The 19,285-nt window shown below is 33.8% G+C and overlaps 1 protein-coding gene across 15 annotated transcripts in view; it reads left to right on the top strand.

The window, feature by feature from the left end:
- The window catches only part of EXOC6 (exocyst complex component 6), a 250,477-nt gene that overhangs the window by 181,839 nt on the left and 49,353 nt on the right, over nt 1-19,285 (top strand). For all 15 annotated transcript variants that reach the window (XR_013161620.1, XR_013161621.1, XM_077125426.1 and 12 more), the window contains 2 exons: nt 6,163-6,304; nt 16,861-16,934. Coding sequence is in view for 13 of the 15 variants with exons in the window: in XM_077125426.1 (XP_076981541.1) it covers nt 6,163-6,304; nt 16,861-16,934 (216 nt within the window). In the remaining 2 variants the exon portion in view is untranslated. The remainder of the gene's footprint in view (nt 1-6,162; nt 6,305-16,860; nt 16,935-19,285) is intronic.

Raw genomic sequence — 19,285 nt, 5'->3', positions numbered from 1 at the left:
AAGTATCAGTGGCAGAGAGAACTCAAATGGAGTCGAGAGGCTGTTCTGGAGGTTGTTCTAACACAAGCTTCAGTTGGACCTCACTATCTATCATAACCTGCCAACCCCCAACTGGGACCATTCCAGCTGATCCTAGGGGGCACCTCGGGCAGAGTATAAGATTCCACAAGGGTTCCATGCACTGGAGTAACTTTCCAGAAACCTACAACCTCCAGATGTCCCTGGAATCTGTCTCTGGTCCAGATAAGTCCTGAAACCTAGCCCAGCCTCTCCAGAACATCAGATAGTTCCATCTCCCTACCCCATATTAGTGACAGACCCTTCCAATATGAAAAATTTAGAATCGCCATAGCCCAAACACCTCTGAAAAGAGGGATGGAGAGATTGAAGGTGATGGTGGAGTTATGCAGAGAAGATGGGATTTAACAAATGAATATGGATGCTGAATCATTAAATTGTTATCCCTTAAATTCTCCAGTATTTTGGAGCAGCTGGAGGTGGAAACCTGAAATTGTGAAATTTTAACCCATATCAAACTCTGAAATATGTTCTACAACTGGTTGTGGTGCTGGGCTTTGAAATTTATAGCTTTTGTGTGTGTGTGTGTGTTATTTTTCACAAAAAAAAAGAAGAAAGAAAAATCGATTGTGATGATAAAAAAATATTTAAGACCTCTGGCCTCCTATGTTTTGGAGCAGCTAGAAGGAAAAATCTGAGAGGAGTGTATGGTTGCCTGTGATGGGCTCTGGGATCTGTCCTATAACTGCTTATTGAGGAGTGCTTTGAAAACCGTAGCTTTTTTGTTTCTTTGCTTTGTATATATGTTATACTATACAATAAAAAAATTAAAAAAAAAAAACAAAAACTACCAAAGGTTGATGAGTCCTGTGGTTGGGATAAGGAAGTTTTGAGAGAAATAGAAATGTGCCATGTATTACCGGTGTCCCTGAACTTTTCCTGGTTTGGGCTTTTTTTTTTTTTTTTTTTTTTTTTAACACTAAGTCATTTTTGTTCTGTTTAATCTGCGTGTGTGTGTGTGAGTCAAGTACAAACATTTATGTTGTCATATCCTTGGAGAGTAAAATGGAAATTCAGAGTTGACTATACGGATTATGGTTACTGGTGGGATAGTTAGATGGTGACAGAGAGAGTAAGAGGAATACAGACATATTAAAAGGTATTTGGGGGAACTTAGGGAATATTGCAGTGGGTATATTTTGAAAGACCTTTCAGTTTTTTGGCATAATCTCAAAGTTTGTCTTCAAGATAGAGCTAATGTTATTATTAAAACTCAGTAAAGGAAATTCATCTTGGTATTTAAATCTTTATAACTTACCCATTCTACATTCTTGGGAATCTGAAACATTACAGTGTTTTACATTTCAGTGTTACATAGAGTGTACTGCCAGAAAATGGATTAAAACCTATCTTATTAGGTAGAAGAATCTTTGTGTATTTGTGACATCATCTTGGGGAAATTTTCATTGTTTTAGAGGTCCTTTTTCCTGATTTAATGATATTGTTTACATTTGAGCAAGATATAGTTTCCTATAGTAAAACTTTGGGTTGGTGGTTGCATATAACATAGAAGGATGAATAATAGATTTTTTTTTCTTGCATAGACAGACACTGCGTTTCCAGCATGGCAGGGGAGAACTCTGCCTGCTGAGCCACCATGGCCTACCCAATAATAGAGTTCTTGAATTAAAATGTCTACTTTTCAACTAGGCATTTCTTTTCAGAGTTAAGGCTTTTTTTCTTTCAAAGCACTCTTCAACAAGTAGTTACAGGACAGATCCTAGAGTTTATCATGGGCTAGATTAAGGATTTTTTTATTTCTAATTTTAGTGTTTACTCCACATTTGAAGAAAGCCCCTACTCTTTAAAAGGCCGAAATTGTGGCTCTTTAGGAAACCAGACAATTCATCAGAATACTTCCCTTTTTCTTGAGCCTTTCCTCTGTAAAGATTATTTCACAGTCTTATAACTGAAATTTTATAGCGAACTGAGAGGTAGTGAGTTTATACAGAATAGCAGTTTTTACTGTTTTAACATATAATTTAATAAAGCCATACAGAATCAGAATTGATAAGTTCAATTACTAGTGTTAGGTTTGATATTCAAATTGTCCATGATTTTATTTCAGCTTTCATTTTTTCTGACAAGATTTACATGGCCTTTTAAAAACCTGTTGTTAATTTAAAGAATAATAAATACAATACACAATTTATTTCTGAGTCCATGTATTTATTTTTACTTATTAAAAAAATAGTTTATCTGGAGAATTGATCTTTTGTGAGGGTATAAATAATGGGGAAAATGATTCTCCTGAAATTATTAAGGAAGAGTAGAGCAATACAAAAAAAATGGTTGTGATTTAAAAAACACATTTTTATGTTAAATGTAGTTGAGAGAATGAAAGCAGCATTGAAAATTCCTTTCAAATAATTGCTTTTGAAATAAAACCTTCCTTTTTATTGGATCTTTGAAATAAGAGAATGGTGAGGCAGAAATGGAAACTTCAAATGAAAATTTAAATGTGCCAAATTAGTTTTTAAGTGTTCTACATTTCTCATATTTTATTAAAGTAGATCTGTCAAAACATTATTTTGAAACCAAAACAATTTTGAGCCATAATCTAATAAAATGTGTTGTGTTTTTGTTACCATGTTATTTTATAATGTTTCAAAGGACACAGTATCTTTAGCCCAATCTATAATAGTAAATTATTTTGGAAATGTGGCTTAACATACAAATAGATGAGTTTTCTTGATTCCTTTTAAACTGAGGGTTGGTGGTTTGTGGTTTATTGTTTTTATGATTGGCATTAAAAGCCTGTTTCACAGCTTGCAGTAGGGGAGTATTGAGTAAAGAGTGGCTCTGTTCTGCAAGCTAAATTCAAAAAGTGTCAATCAAGGTTTCACATAGGTTACTTAGAGAATGAGTTTTCTTACTGATTTCACCAAATGTTGCCTCATGCTGTCTTTGATTGGCGTAGCCTGGCAGGGAGGATGGATGAATCTGTCACCGGCTGGTTAATTGTGTTGCTGGTCTCAGCCTGACATCAGGTCTTTGACTCTTAAGTAGCTCAATACAAAACAAATTAGCAGATTGTAGTCATATTTCTCATTCTATATGCTTTGACTTTGTTGAATGCAGTCCATAAATCATATTGACTGACACACAAGTAAATGATGAAAGCTGCTTTTGAGACATAGATCTAGAAAGCAGCACTGTGAAGGTGCCATGGAAGGATGCATGTGGTTGACCCTTCGGGAATTTCCTAGGAGCCAAATGTCTCTTTACCACAATTGTTCTTAAAAGAAAAGCTTTGGGGTAATGCAAAAAGGATCTAATATGTCAGCAGATTCTCTTTTACAAGTTCCTTTGAAATATAAGAAGTTTGTCTAGGGGTTTTCTATCTTTACAAGTTGTTTTTCAGCAAAACGTTAGAGAAGGGTTAAAAAGTAGTTACCTTATAAAGTTTAGCAGGTGTTTTTACTTATTTTGAACTTTGTGTTTTTAAAGAGAAATAAAATGTTAATAATAGTTGCAATCCATTTTTTTAGGTGAAGGCAGCGGAGATTTCCAGGTGCTTAAAATTTGTTAAATGTGCTATGCTTTTTCAGTCACTTAATTATTTTGGCTTTGTTTTTTATAACATTAAAAACCTCAGCATCTCTAATAAAAAGATCTAGTTTTTTGTTTTGTTTTTATCTTTGTTTTTTTAAAAAGCTTGTTTTTAATGATGATTCAAAAAGTAATTAGTTTTATTCTAGAAAATGATATTAACAGCATCCATAGTAACAGCAATAATAGTGTTCAGAGAGAAGTATTTTGGTCATACCAAAGTGTGCCAAGGGCTACAAGCAACAGAAGTGACCAAATGTATTTTTTTAGATGTGCAAATTTTAGGTACATTAAAATTTTTCTGTCTATAAATAACTAATAGATAAAAATTAAGAATATTTGTACATATTTTATAATTAGGAAGTAGACATTTTTTAAATGTGTGAAAAAGATCTTTAAGAAGATATTTTTAAAAATGTAAAGAATCTTAACTTTTGACATTATCAACTTAAATTCTAAGTTAAAATTCTTTCATTTGATGATTTATAAAAATTTTTATATTTAAGTTTCTGTCTTTGAGAACAATAAGCCTGTATTTATTTAGTATACATAATCAAAAGAAATTTAATGTTAGGATTTATTTATTATTATGTATCATTTAAATAAAGAGCTAAGTTCATGTGTGTATATGTGTTTTCATAACCCTTATTCAGCAGTTTTATGGAATAGCCTTTCTTTCTGTACTCTTACCATCACTTTCAGCTCTGGTTTTATTGATATATAATCATTTGTAGTATCTGAACCCATGTTAAATTTTAAGAGTTTCCTTAAAATAATACCACTTATATTGTGCAATGTGTTTGCTTATGAAATAAGCTTAATAGTAATTTTTCTTGGCAGTTTACTAATCTGCTTTACATTATAGTAGCAACATAAATAAGGCATGGAGCTAATTTGATGGAAAAGTACATTAAATTAAAATGCACTAGTTATTCCATTAGATAAAAATGACATTTTCATTAAGTATTCTTAAGCCTTTCACCTTGTAACTAAATGACATGCCATTGATTTCTCCTTTTTTTTTTTTGCTTCCCACCCCTTTCCCATTCATATTGATATTATTCTGCTTGGGGAATGAAGCTGCATGTCTCCTACACTAATTCCTCTCGGATTTGCGGGATCTTGAAGCATGCTGGGTTTAGCATTGTTTCTTACATTCCTTTTTGGCAGTTCATCAGTATCTGTCAAATATATTGTTTGCATCGGCTTTTATCTTTAAAGTTTTTTATTGAAAAATTGGCATTCCATTTCAAATATGCTGTTTTTCACCATGCATAGTGTTTTAACACTAAAGACTGATTCATAAAAGTTGCTTGTTTCTGGTCTGGCTGTAAATATTTAAGTTAAAGAAAAAATATTGTCCAGTAAACATCTTGGAAATGCATGTAAAGTTTTACTTTTCTAAGAAATTAATGCTATGTAAATGATTTTGCCCCAATATATTGTATCATGTCTGTTTAGAGGATTTTTTCATTCTGTTTTAGCTTTATTGGCCTTTATGATAAATAGGGAAAATGTAATTACTAATATCACTGGCCAACAATTTGTTAAGGAATGATTTACCTTCCAAAAGTTAATATTTCTAACCATATACATCAGTCTTTGAATATTATCTTAGGAGTCAATCCATCATCAAGCCCTATAATTGTCTATTGAATTTGCCACTCTAGAAGCATTTTTACACTGGAAAACTTTACCCAGGAGTTTTTATAAAAACTTCTAGTTGAAATGTAAAACCTATTTAAACCATTTATGCTAAAAGTGATACATTGTGATTCTGCTATGTAATCTAGACTTAACATTTTTGTTACTTTTAAGAAAATTTAATTAAGGCATAAGTAAAAATTCATGTAGAGTTTTAGAAGTTTATTATAGTGAGAAATATTTTATAGTGATATTACGAATAGTGAAAGAAACCACAATTACTTGTAGTTTGCTGTACATTCTAAAGTATTGGATCACTTAAAACTTGATTTCTAAAACTAAATGCGGATCTGTAGATGATTTTAAAGTCTTATTGGTAGGTCAGCACCTCTTTTTTACCCCAGTAAATGAAGCTATGCTATAAATTAATGTGCCGATTAGAAACAAAGACTTATGACACAAAGTATATTTTGGATTTGAGATGCAGTTTAATTATAACTCAAATTACACTGTTACCTTCCTTTATTCTGACTTGGTTTATCATATAAAGAAAAACTTAAATAAAATGTTCTGGCAACATGTCCGTTATCATATGTCATATTTATGAAATAATGAGTTTTCTACTTGTATTTTAATTTTCCTTTGTGCAATTAGAACTTTGATGATATTTATATCCTAAGAAGGACAAGTGAACAAGAATATTAATTTTAACCCCTATATTAAAGGCATATGCCCTCAGAATACAGAAGCAGAAAAACTAGTAATCATTCATGTAGGAAAAAAGGCAACAAAAAGAATGCCAGGAATATAATTTTTCTGATGCCTTATGATATATTTCTATGTTTATTTGTTTGTTTGTGTTTTGATTTCGTTATTTGTTTTAAACAGGGGAAAGTTGCCCAGACAGCCTGCATGTCAGCTTGCCAGCATTTGTCAACATCTTTAATGCAGATGCTACTGGACAGTGAGTTAAAACAGATAAGCATGGGAGCTGTTCAGCAATTTAACTTAGATGTCATACAGTGTGAACGTAAGTACCATATTGGTTAATCTCATGCATTTCTAGAAACTTTTATTTTAATTATAATATGAAAAAAGCTATATATAGTAGGATAGATCAGAAAACAAAAAGTGGACCATATTTGACTAAACTTTCAGCAGCCTCAGGAGCAGAGCTAACTTCCTTCCATGAAGGGAAAAATATCTTCAGCTTCACATCCAGGGACTCACATCTAGAGACGCTGAAGTGGCAATCTAAATTAGGGCAATTAAAAAATTAATTCATTATTAAAAGATAATTTTCTTATTATTCTTTCCTTTGATCATTCCTGCCTTCTTGCCAGCGTTGTCCTAATGTTTGTCATAAATGGATGAAATCATTGTAATTTTGTCCTTACTTTTCCTGTAAGTAACTTTTTAGATATTTTTGCTAGCAAGGTAATCATTCCAAATAAAGCTTTTATATTCTAAATGTTTGTTTCTCTTCCCCCAAAGAATTTCTCAAGTCTTTACCTTTATCATTGCTTTTCATTTTATTTTGTTTAGGTAATAAAGTTAGACAAAGTCCATAATCTAATTTGACTCTAGTCAGCCAACTTCTGGATTTGTTATTTGCTTATTAGCTTTGATATATATGCGTGCTTTGGGATGTAGATTTTTATCAACCCATGACCTGTACTTAAAGAATTATATGAGTATATGTGAGCAGTTTTCAAGCAGTGCTTTTAAATGAGTGGTACCCGGGTTAAATGATGACAATGGCTGGTTGGCATTTCCACCCCATGACCAGTAAACTATTTAGCAATTCAATCAGGTACCACTGTTGATAGATTGAAAATCAGTGGGACACAAGAAGGATTTGAAATAATTTTGTGAGACAAATCTTGCAATAATATATTCTGTGTGAAAGATATTCGAAAAATGAAATGTCAGCCACCCACAACTAAAGGAGGAGTGACAGGTTTAAAAAAAGTTTCAAATATTTATGTGTCAATTGTGTACAAGACATTCTAGGAAAAACATAACATTAAAGAAAATAATTACATAGGCTCTTTGATCACGGTCCATTTTTGCCCACAAATATAAAGTTTTTAAAAACCCATCTATTTCCTTCAAAAAGAAAAAAAGATGAGTATCTAGAAAGCAGAAGATACTTTCTCCCTAGGTAGAAAGCATTTCTCATTTTCTCTAACTAGAAAATCTTTATTATATTTCTTGCAATAAATCTGTCATTTATTTTTTACTAGATTTTAAGCTCAGAGTGATTGTTATTCCTATTCTACAAATAGTTTGAAACTGATTTAAGTTTTTTAAAAATTGTCTTATGAGAACAATTACAGTATGACATAGCTTATTTAAGAATCTTTCACAAACAATGCTTGAGGTGTTTTGCATTGTTGTATCCTTAAAGTGGCTTCAAAATAATTAGGTGGTTGAACCTTTTATTGGCGTTTGGCTGTGTCTTCTCAATTAGATTTATTGCTTGAATATGGAAATACTGTTTCACTGGGCAACTTCAGGTGTCTAGATCTTCTCTCTGTGCTCTTTTCTCTCTGTGAAAAGCTAGCCCTAACTGTTAATTAGTGAAAGGCACAAATAATCTAAAATCTTTGCCTTATATCCTGCCTTAGGATGATTTCCACCATTAGTTGCTCCTTTGAGCAGAATTACTGAGGGTGCCTTTTAAAATGCTGGTGTCTTCTTAAGGAACTTATCTCTTGGGAAAAAGCCAAGAAAGTCCTGAGCATGAAGTGTAACTCAGTTAAGAAGTTTTGGGGTCAAGAGGAGTTAAGGAGGTTAGGGTCACCTTGGCTGCATGAGGGCTGAAGTCCTAGTATGACAGTTTGGAAAGGGAAAGGAAAAGACTCAAAGACAAATCACAGAAGACAACTTGGCTTCTTTTGATATTTTGCTTATGGTTTGCTCTGTTCCTTAATACAATATCATGCTTTCACTGCTCATTCAGATATAAATTGACTGTTTTTTCAAGTTTATTTCACTATCTAAATGTCCTCTTTTTCAAAACATGCTGTTTTACTTAAAAATATTTTAGTATAGATAATGATAAGGTCTTCCATACACTAGAAAGAGTGCCAGGCTCTGGGAATTGAACCCGGGTCTCCAGCATGGCAGGTGAGAATTTTGCCACTGAGCCACCGTTATACCACCCTTATCCTATTTTAAGTAGTTTTTTAAAAAAAGTAAATCTTGAAGAAAGCAGTTTTTTAAAAATGCAAAGTATCAATGCAATATGTATGCTTTCTACATATTGGGGCAGGGTAAAGAGAAGAAAGGGAGGCAGGGAGAAGAATTTGGCTAAGCAGGGGAAAGTTTAGGATGTAAATTTGTGAAGAAAAGGGGTCTGGATACCATGGAAGTCAGCTAGAAAATGGAAGAGGAGATAGTTCACATGTAGAATCCTAGAAACGAAATGGCCATTGAGTTTCAACTTCCTACTTGATAGTACACACACCCAAACACATACACTCATACCCTTCTCTACCTTGAAATCCCCTCTAAAATAACCCTGCCAAGTAGTTGTCCAGCTTTTCCTGGAATCACTTTGTGGGATTAATTACTCTTCAAAAAATGTGTTTTCAAACAATACATAGCTCTATCAATCTCTTATATTAAGCTAAAATCACTTTCTGAATTTCTCTGAATGTACCTATTTCTGCCTTTAGGACAGAATCACCATTAGTTCATATTGTGCCTTTGTGCAAATTTTAAAGTGTGTCTGAACTCATTAAAAAGAAAAAGCTCCTCAGAATTGTCCCCTTTATATGAACTAGAAAAAGTTGTCTCTTCTAATTGGGCTCAACTTCAGTGAGGGTACATGGTTTGGCAACTGAAATATGAGTTAGATTTCAGCCCTCACTGTCCTTTCACTGTTCCCCACATGGACACCCATGTATAAAGCAGTCTGACAAACTGCATTTGGAAGTTCTGTGTAGGGTTATCCAGACTTAATCCAAATCCTCATCTACAAACTGGTTCTATGAAAACATTTTTATATCTCTTTGAATCTTCTGAAGTCTGGAATTAACAGTTCCTCTTTCTGTTCTTATCTGAAATGACTTTAGATCCACTTACAACAGATGGCTCTTCTTTGAGTAAACTGGTTTGACTGCCTGCTGTTTAATGTCTCATGCCCCAAAACTGAATACAAAAAAACATCATGGGGGACTAGTATAATAGTTGAGCTATCTGTTAAACACTTTGTTCCACTTTCTGTACTTTACCCAAGCTGTTATTACCTGTTTCTGCAGCCAGAGTATAGTCTTGAAACATTGAAGTTACAGTGCTTTAAAGTCTCTCTTTCTTTTTTTTTGTAATTGCCGAGCTCTGTTTTTCCTGTCCTATATTTGTATGATTTTTTGTTTTAGGATTTTAAGATTATCTCTATTAAATTTTGTATTTTTAAGATTTGTTCCAGAACTCCAGCCTATAAAGATCTTTTTATATCAAAATTTAATATCCACAGATTTGTAGTCACATTTCCTACGTATTTAATGAGAACATTTCCTACATATTTAACAAAAGGTTGAACAAAACCTGCCATCAGTATTCTGAGATGCAGTAGTAAATTAGTGGTTCTTAAAATGTGATCTCCAGGTTATCAGTAACATTATCACCTGGGAACTTGATAGAAATGCAAATTCTTGGACCCCACGTGGTGAATCTGGAACTCTAGGCCTGGGGCCCAGCACTCTGTGTGTGAATTGACCCCTCAGGTGATTCTGATGCAGAGGAAGTTTGGGAATCACTTCATTACATGAACTTCCCCTTCATAGGGATTTGGAATCATTTTTCAGGATCCTATGGGTAACGTTCTTCAGCCAGTTACTAATCATCTAATTGAATCTAACCCATATTTTCATGTATAGCTCAGTTATGAAAAACCTTGTCAGATGCCTTGTCTGGCAGATAGAGGTAATAATAGCTATTGAGTTTTCTCATTTCCCAGCCTCTTTTCCCTCTCCAACAAGAAAATGATACTATTCTGATTGATGGTTGAAGAGGCTCAGAAACTTAGTAGTGTGGCTCTTCCTTGGGAGTCACAGAATCCGACTAGTTGTGGCACTCTAGCAAGAGAGCCATACTCAGGGAATTCAGGATCCAAGGGTCAGAAACTCAGACTGGAGACCATGAAACTACCAGAAACCCTGGACAACTTGGGAAAGGAGAGTTAGACAAAGAATTTAGGGAATAGGAGGTAAGTTTGAGTAACAAGCTTGAGCTATAACGGTGCTTGATCTCAGGCAGTGGGCATGAACAGAGAAGAATGGATTTGGGGGATGCATAAAGTTAGTGAATGAGTAAACGTGCAAGTTGATATGATTATGATGGTTAGAATCATCGAGTCACACAGTGGAAGAAACCTAGAGAATGCATTCTGTGGTTAGGGGGGTGTTGTGAAGAGGAAGATAGAGAAGAAGAGGAGAAAAGAGATTTAACCATCTAGGATAGATGATTCAATTAAATGCAACATAGAAGATTTTAAATATCAGGCACCCTGCATATTCTGTGTTCATAATAAAAGGTCTACAAATGTTTATTTGTTGAATAAAGAAGCAAATTAACAAATCAGGAAGATTCCATAATCTTCTGCATTAGAATCTTCTGAAGTTCCTGGACCTTTGTTGCCAAAAATTCTTAAGGCCAGTTGTTACTGCCATACTTTAACTCAAGGCCATTTAACTACCTGTTGTAAACCTATCATATAGGTTACAAACCTATCATATATATATCATATATATATATACCTGATGTATCCCTGATGTAAACTGATCATTATCCCATTTATACGAATTTTTCACATATTTAAGACCTTGTTTAAATGACCCTTTAACTTTATCTGGTCCGAGTTAAATAGTCATGGCTTCCTTAATGTTTCCTTGTAGGATTATTTTTGCTCCTCTCTTCATCATTTTTCTCTGGATCGTTTTCTGTTTTTTAATCCATAATAGTTCAAACTTGATAAAATGTCTGAGTTTGGTAACATAGAATCATATTAGCATTAGAAATTCCAGGATGAAGAATATGGCACCTATTTCAGTCCTAAGTTTTGGGGGGATAAGTAAATCATTAGATATGAAAGCCTTGATTTTTCTTCATTTTGGACAAAGGTTTCACAACTTCAAAAAAAAGAAAGCCTTTTTATAGGGTTTTTGTGGCAATAATCTGTGACCTCAGGGCCTTTAATTTTAACTTTGAAAAAACCTATGCACCAAAATAAAAGGGTTAAAGAAAAATCATGTGGGTGGCATGGAAAGTAAGTTTCAGTGTCTTCTGGAAAAATAATCTGGATGTCGTTATATTGGTTGGATACCTGAATTTGCTCCTGGTTATAATGGTACCCTAAGGCGTCAGATTGAAGGTACCTTGCCAGTACTGAATTGCAAGAAAGAGAGAGGATTAAACAGTACTTTATGTAAAAGTAGGCTGATGATTGTAGAGGCACAGTTGGTCCTAGAGGCTTATGTACCACTGCTGCCCACCACTTGTGATGGAATTTAAGTCTAAAAGCCAAGAATTATAACTCTAAGACCCTTGATTCCCAGCCATGAAGTCGTTCTTGCCACCGCCGGAAAAACCACCAGATGGTGCTCTTAGTCACCCTTTGTAATGACACAGCTGGCCCACACAGGTATATTACCTACCAAAATTTGAATTTTAATTAGTTACTTTAAAATTTCAGATTTAGCAACAAATGGAATAATAGGACTCTCTTCAGTATGAACACAATTGGTAATCATTTATTTAGTTACAAAATTAATCCATTTTGTAGGTCATCCCCCTCCTCGTCGTCCACAAGGTTTTGAAACTTTAGCCTAGCCTATTTGCCCTTCCAAAGTCTTTTGTCAAGCTTTTGGCCTCCTTGCTCTTATGACTCCATGGACATTCTTTCTTCCCCTTCCTCCACCCCTGTCAATTCTGTCTACCCTGTTTAGATGTTTTCCATATAATCCACATTCCCTATCTTACAGTAAGGATAACTGCCTAGGTCAAGATTATTTAAGGACTTACTCCCTCTACATTTGATTTCAGCATAAGTTTTTATATATACATGCTAGAATAAGTACTTACAGCCTGACTTCTTAGCAGTCTTTGTTTTCCTGTACCCTATATAAAGATCCTTAAGGCAGAAAAATTTATGTTTTCACTTAAAAAAAATTGTTATATAAAAAATTACTCATGTTTTTACCTGTAGATATTCTTTATTTATTCTCTTAAAACTTAATAGCTTGCCAATTTGGAAGATACCTTTTATTATTATCACAGCTTATAGAGCATGTGTTTTTTTGTTTGTTTTGCATGGCCAGGCACCAGGAATCAAACCTGGGTCTCCAGCATGGCCGGCAAGAATTCTGCCACTGAGCCACCATCCCCCGCCCAATGTTTTGTTTTCCGTTTCACCTAAATTAATTCAGACTGGTCTTCTTTCCAGTAGGCTAATATAGCAGAGTTTTACTGTATTACTATAATGATCTTCTCAATAAGAGTAGACCACCTCCCTCACTAGTCATTTAGAGTATTTGGAATAATTTATTTCTATTAAGTTCAGTATTCTAACATGAAATAAGAAGAAATGAATATATCATGAAGTAAAAAGAAATGGCCAAATTGGAGGCCTTAATAGAAAAGAACAGATATTTAGAGTAGATTTAGAATAACTTGGATGAGCCGAGGGAAATTTGAGAAGATACTTCAAGGGATTCCAAAAACTAGACACCAATTCTTTTAAAATATCAAAGGTTAATATCTATTTTAAGAATTATTGGGAAGATATCCATTGTTGCTGGTTCTAAGGGTATTGCTTGTTTTCTTTAATAAAAATTTAACAACAACAATCAAAAGAATTATTGGGAACATTAGACAATATTAGTAGGAATGAATAATCTTTTTATTCATTCATTCAACATATTTACTGAATATTTGCTGTATACCAGATGCAGGGTATATAAAGATAAAATAAATTATCTGCCTTTTTAAGGGCTCAAGAGCCATACATGATTACTGGCTGCTATATTGGACAGCGCAAATATAGAACATTTCCATTACAGCAGAAAGTTGTCTTGGACAGCATTGTTCTAAATCTCATCAACAAGCTATATAATATATAAATGATCAGGACAAGGTAGCTTCCCCTTAAGAATTCATTTATTTAGTTTCCCTTCATTCATACAAGAAACTTAAGTTGAATACTCAATAGGTGTCAGACGTTCTGCTAGATGACAGAGATGTTAAAATAAAAGTATAGTCCCTCCATTTAGGGAGTGCATGGTCTGATGACAAGACTCAGACAGGTGAACAGTTATAAAACGACAAAATTGAGTGTTCTAGTTAGGGAATAGTCCAGAAGTACAGTGAGAACGCAGAGACTGGACCTGACCCAGTCTGGAGGAGTGATGTAACTATTCCTACAGCAGATGATTGAATTGAAGAATAAGCAAGAGTTATCCAGATGGAAAAGCAAACAAGAAAGGATGCTTCAGGCAGAGATCAAAGGCACCGTGGGAAGAGTCTATGGAAGTGCAGGTAGTTTAATATGGAAGGAGCTTAAGGGGCCCTTAGGGAAGTGGTAAGAGATGAGGCTAGAGAGGTAGGCTAGTGTCTATCTTTATTGATAGACAATAGTGTCTGCTTTATTGTAAAGGTGATGGAGAATCATTGAAAGATACTAAACTGGAAAGTGTGTGCCAGATAGACGTATGTTTTAGTAATTGAAGCAAGAAATGTTGATAATTGAACTAAGGTGGGCACAGATTCATATTCAAGGAATATTTTAAAAGGTAGAAACAACAGGATCGATTGAATTTGAGTTTTAAGAAAGTAAAGGAAAACATGTAGCTGTTGATCAACAATGAATAGCATATGATTACAGGTGTCTATTTTTTATACTAGATGATTATCAGATTGCTAAATTGCCTCATATTTGTAAAAGGCATATAAGAAAAAGTGCTGAAAGCTATAAACTAGTGAGTTTCATTTCCATATTTGTTAGATGCTGGTGAGAGGAGGAAAAGGTGAGAGACTGAATATTTAATCAAATTCTGGATCAATAGATTGAATGCCAGGAGACCTGAATTAACAATGTGATCCTGGGCAAGTGGCTTCACTCTTAAATTTCTACCCTGTAAGGTGAAGGATTCAGTGACTTAAACTGAGCCCTTACAGGACTATTGGAGATATTTCAGAAGCTGTGGGGTGGGGCTGTCTTTTCTAGGTGCAAGATGTTATGATCCATCATCTGCAGCTCTGTTTACTAAAATAAATTATTGTTGTGATCGAATCAGACGGTGTTACGAGAAGGTGCTTTGTAAACTATAAAATGCTTTATAAATTTATGGTACTGTTATAATTTTGACAATAAGCTCTTTGGTTTATTGCCATGCCAGTTGGGTTTAAACTATAGCGTAATCTCTAAACAGAAACTGAAGAAGAAAAATGATACATTAATTGTTAGAAAAAATTCTCAGAGATTAAGTAAATGCTAATTGCAAGACTAATTGAAAACAAACTGATATTTGTGTCTGAAGTGTGGAATACGTCTCGTACCATAGGCCATCTTACTGTGCATAGGTATAGTGGTGATGGTAGGAGCTGAGCTAACATTTACAAGCCTGAATGGAGACCACTAGGGATTAATGGTAAACTGTTACTTGGAGACATTAGCCCGGACTGTGGCTAATGTAGCCAACAAAACGCCGGCTGATCTTAAGAGAAATATTTTTTAAATTAGAAAACACCCTTACTTTTAACAGACTATATAAAATTTTGCTCACCATTTTTTTCAGTTAAGATTTTGATGGTTCTAGAGAAAGGCAACTCAGTTATCTGGGGCGGACATGGTAGGGGTGGCGTGTATTACTGTGTAAGGACTATATGAAAAGATAGTGATGTGAGTAAATTACACTAAATAATGAAAAGTATGGTTAGATTTGGGTAGCAAATCCTGTTTTCCAAAAAAATAGGGTGCCTGGCAAAGGTGACTTGTCACCTACCTAATGATCCTGACTACTTGGTCCTAGCAGAGAACCAGAAGGTAAGGGAAAAACATGGTACCATCTGAGTACTCATACTCAAAAGGTATATATATTAAAAGGCATTTATAAAACCCATGTACTTGTGGAAGAGGCCCTTGCTTGGACTCTATTTCCTCACAACATAATTTTAATTAATTAGCTAATTTACCAGCTTCTGAAGATTAAAGAATAGCATATTAATAAGAGATGAGTGAGAGAACAGAGTAAGAGTTTATGTTAAAACTGCAAGAGAAGGCTGAAAAACTGGAAAAGTTAGACTCAACTCAACACAGCATTCTGAGCTATTTAAAAGAAAATAGCCTTAATACTTTGGCAGCCTCTGGGAATTTTACTGTATTCTATAAAATAAAAAGTATTTAAGAATACTATTAAGATAGTGACCCAGAGAATTAAGAAAGTTTAAATAATATTTAGCATATACTTAAAAAAAAAAAAAGGAAGGCAAGTATATATTTTAGAATTCCGTTTAAAAATGCTGAAGATTTAAAAAAAAAAGTTGTGATACTTAAAGCAAAAATTACCATTACTTTAAAAATAACAGCAACAACAAAAGCTTATTTCGGAACTTCTCATTCCCAGAGGTGTCAGATAAATTAAACTATGGTAGGCTTTCATATATTTATTGTTTTTAGTTGTTGATTTTGAGCTTTTTTAAACTATGTTTCACCCAGAATATGCTAAAGTTAAGAATTTTTGTTAATCCAAGAATTATAAAAGCTGAAAATTTAAATGGCTTCTAAATTATTGGTTCAGATAAATTCACAAATAGAAAATCTATAATGTTTTCTGAGAAAATTAGGATATTAATGGGGAGGTGGAGTGATTGTAGGTATTCGTATTCTTATCAAAGAAGCTTGTGTGTAAAAGGGTGTATTATCTTCAACTTTACTAAGCATGCTGTATTACTAGTATTAACATTTTAAAGCACAACATTATTGTTGAAAAAAATCTTTTGAAGTGTTTTTTTCTTGTCCTAAGATATTGTTTAGTTTAAAGAAGAGGCAGCGTTCTTTTACGGAAAAAAAAACGTTAAAAGGCACGAGCAGACATTCCTGAGTCATCCTGATTTGCTACTTAAAACCTTGGTGTCTGTCTTTTATTGCTGTTAGCTAGAGGTGGGATTTTTATAGAGTATGTGGTATAACAAAGCAGATGTTTAGAAATATATTGACAGCCGTGGAGTTGGTACAGTTTCAAAATGCTTCTATAATCATTCACCTGAGGCTAAAGAGACTCAGAAAACTTTACTTGATTGAAGTATATTACCACTCTCAAACTTTGTGTAAAATAACCCTTCTAAATTTATTGTAATTAAGGATTACAGTGATCAAATAGCAGATTAGTTTAAAATTATTAGAATATTTGTGGTAATGGGTGTGGGGAACATTCTCAGTAATGGAAATTGATGGTTATAAAGTCTTCATTTGAAATGGTTACATGTAAATATTATAATACACTTGTAATGAGTAGAAATCAATTTAGCAGTTAAATCATTATATAGTTTGCAATCTTGATTTTATTTATTTATTTTTAATAGTGTTTGCCAGTTCTGAGCCTGTGCCAGGATTCCAGGGGGACACCTTGCAGCTAGCATTCATTGACCTCAGACAAGTAAGATGTAATAATGTAATTCTTATGTATTGCCTTCTACCTTTTGCCTTTTGTTTTCTCTTAAGCTACAGGAATGATGGTTTGCCTTGAAACAGCCTTTCTTCAGAAAAATGTTTTCTTGATAATTATGAACTTGGCACTCCTGTCTGAACCTATATCCAGTTACTGTCTCAGCTTCATGGAGTGTTCTCATTGGTGAATATTTAACTTAGTCATTACTTGCTAATAAACATGACTAAAGAACAGCTTTGTACTTTGGTTTAGTGACACTTAAAGTTTAAATTATTTCTTAATGATTTAATGGTCACATATGAAAATTTGTGAAATTAGTATCGCGGCCCAAGTTAAATATTACTATCTAGAAAGAAACCTTTGTTTAATTTTGTGAGTGATACAGAAAATGCTATTTTTGTACATTTTCTGTATACCTCCAAAAAGAAGAAAACTACTTTTTAAAGATATATTTTGTAATCGTTTGCTGGTCATATAATTCTGAGTTATATGATAATTTTTAAAAATCCCTTCTATTCATTTTACTACTTCTCTGTCATTTCTATTGTCATTTTCTTTATTTTATTCTTTTCACACTTTTCCATCCACCCCTATAGTTTTTCTTCTTACTTCTTATTCCTTTTTCCCTCTCCCCCTCCCTCTTTTTCTTTTTCTCTCTTAATCCAAGGATTAAGGGGCTTAATAAAGCTGGGGAGGCCCAAGGGTGTGGAGGAGGGCAGGATCCAAGTTAAAGGGCCCATGAGTGTTAGAATTGGCAGGAGGCATCACTGTTACCCTTGGCAGGAAGACCCATACAGAGATAGAATTAATGCAGAGCCGCTGTGATATCAGTCTGTTAATGGTGCCATCCACATTGGAGGGTGGGGGTGACTGGTGATGAGCCTCCACCATTAGTGTGAGGAGACCCTACCACGGTGGACTAATTTGAGCAGTTAAGAAGCTCTGATATCCATAAATGCTTGATAATAGGGTCATTTTTCCTTGAATTCCAAACCAATGGTTAATCACTATTTATTGACCACTATGTATTCATTTTTTGATGTGGAGGGAAGTGGTTGAAACAAAAGTAATGTAATAGACAGTTTCATCTTTACGGAGCTTAAAAATCCTTTAGAGATGCAAAATACCCACAAACTGATTAGAAAGCCTTATAAGACAGTGAGTCTTGTGGAAATAAATAGTACATCATGTCAGATTTAGAAGGAAACTGAAAAAGCCATGACTGTCTCTCAATTATGTCCATCAGGTACTGAATATGTTTATATTTATTTCTGTCTGCAATCAATGCTAAAATATTCTGTTAGGCATGACCTGTAACTGTAGAAGATTACCCTTACTAAATTGAGAAAGATAGTTGAAAATGAAGGAGATGAACTCTCAATTTCCATTCCAGTTTACGCAAAGAATTTTTTTTCTGTTGGAGGTGGAGATCTCTATGTTGCAATCTTATTTTCCTGCACAAGATTATCTAATATAGAAAACTGGGTCCTTTAGCAAGTTTGAAATACATTTGGTTGTATATCCATTTCCCAGTTACTTCCTGGTAGGTTTCTTGGCAACAAGAGCATGAATATGTTCTTCAATCCAAAGATGGTTCTAAGAGCAGATTATTTGGTGATGACTCCCATTATATTCAAATTATTCACACAAAAAAATGGGAATTTACTATATTATGTATTTTAAGTTTTATGTGATTTTGTATGGTGATAACTAGATTGTATCCTATTAACTAGTTTATAATCTCATTGTAGGATTGCGAATAGAGCCACATATCTCATGAAACTGTTGATATCTGTTGATTCAGATTGGGAGCTGGTTCAATGCAGACTAAAATTAATCCTGTGTACTTTATTGTTTAAATACAATCATCAGTCAGGGTAGTGTGACGGTGGCTCAGTGGCAGAATTCTCACCTGCCATGCTGGAGTCTGGGGTTCGATTCCCAGTGCATGTCCATGCAAAAAAAATCCCTGAAATAAGTCATCATTCAACAGCAAAGGAGGCTTCTTTACGAGCATCTAGTTCACTAGGGAATCATTACCAAGGCATACTTTTAAATATTAATAAACATTTCAAAATTTTTTGGTTGAATTTATTCTTTAAGTATATGTGTTTAGAAGGCATTGAGTCCTGGTTGACTTTTCTTTGTTTATGTTATTTCTTTAAGAGACTTTTAAGTAAAAAAAAACAAAAAAACTATTTTAAAACATGTAAAATTGCTGGAATAAAAGATTCATATAGAAATAGCTGGAAATATAAAACACAGTTTTAAAGTATGGTAGTAAATATTTAGTGGAAATGACTAGTGGACAGAAAATTTTGATGAGCTAATTTATTATA

Source organism: Tamandua tetradactyla, chromosome 13 (genome assembly GCF_023851605.1).
Source record: "Tamandua tetradactyla isolate mTamTet1 chromosome 13, mTamTet1.pri, whole genome shotgun sequence".
Classification (NCBI taxonomy): domain Eukaryota; kingdom Metazoa; phylum Chordata; class Mammalia; order Pilosa; family Myrmecophagidae; genus Tamandua; species Tamandua tetradactyla.
The sequence above is the reverse complement of the archived record's forward strand: the minus strand, read 5'-3'. Positions and strand labels throughout refer to the sequence as shown.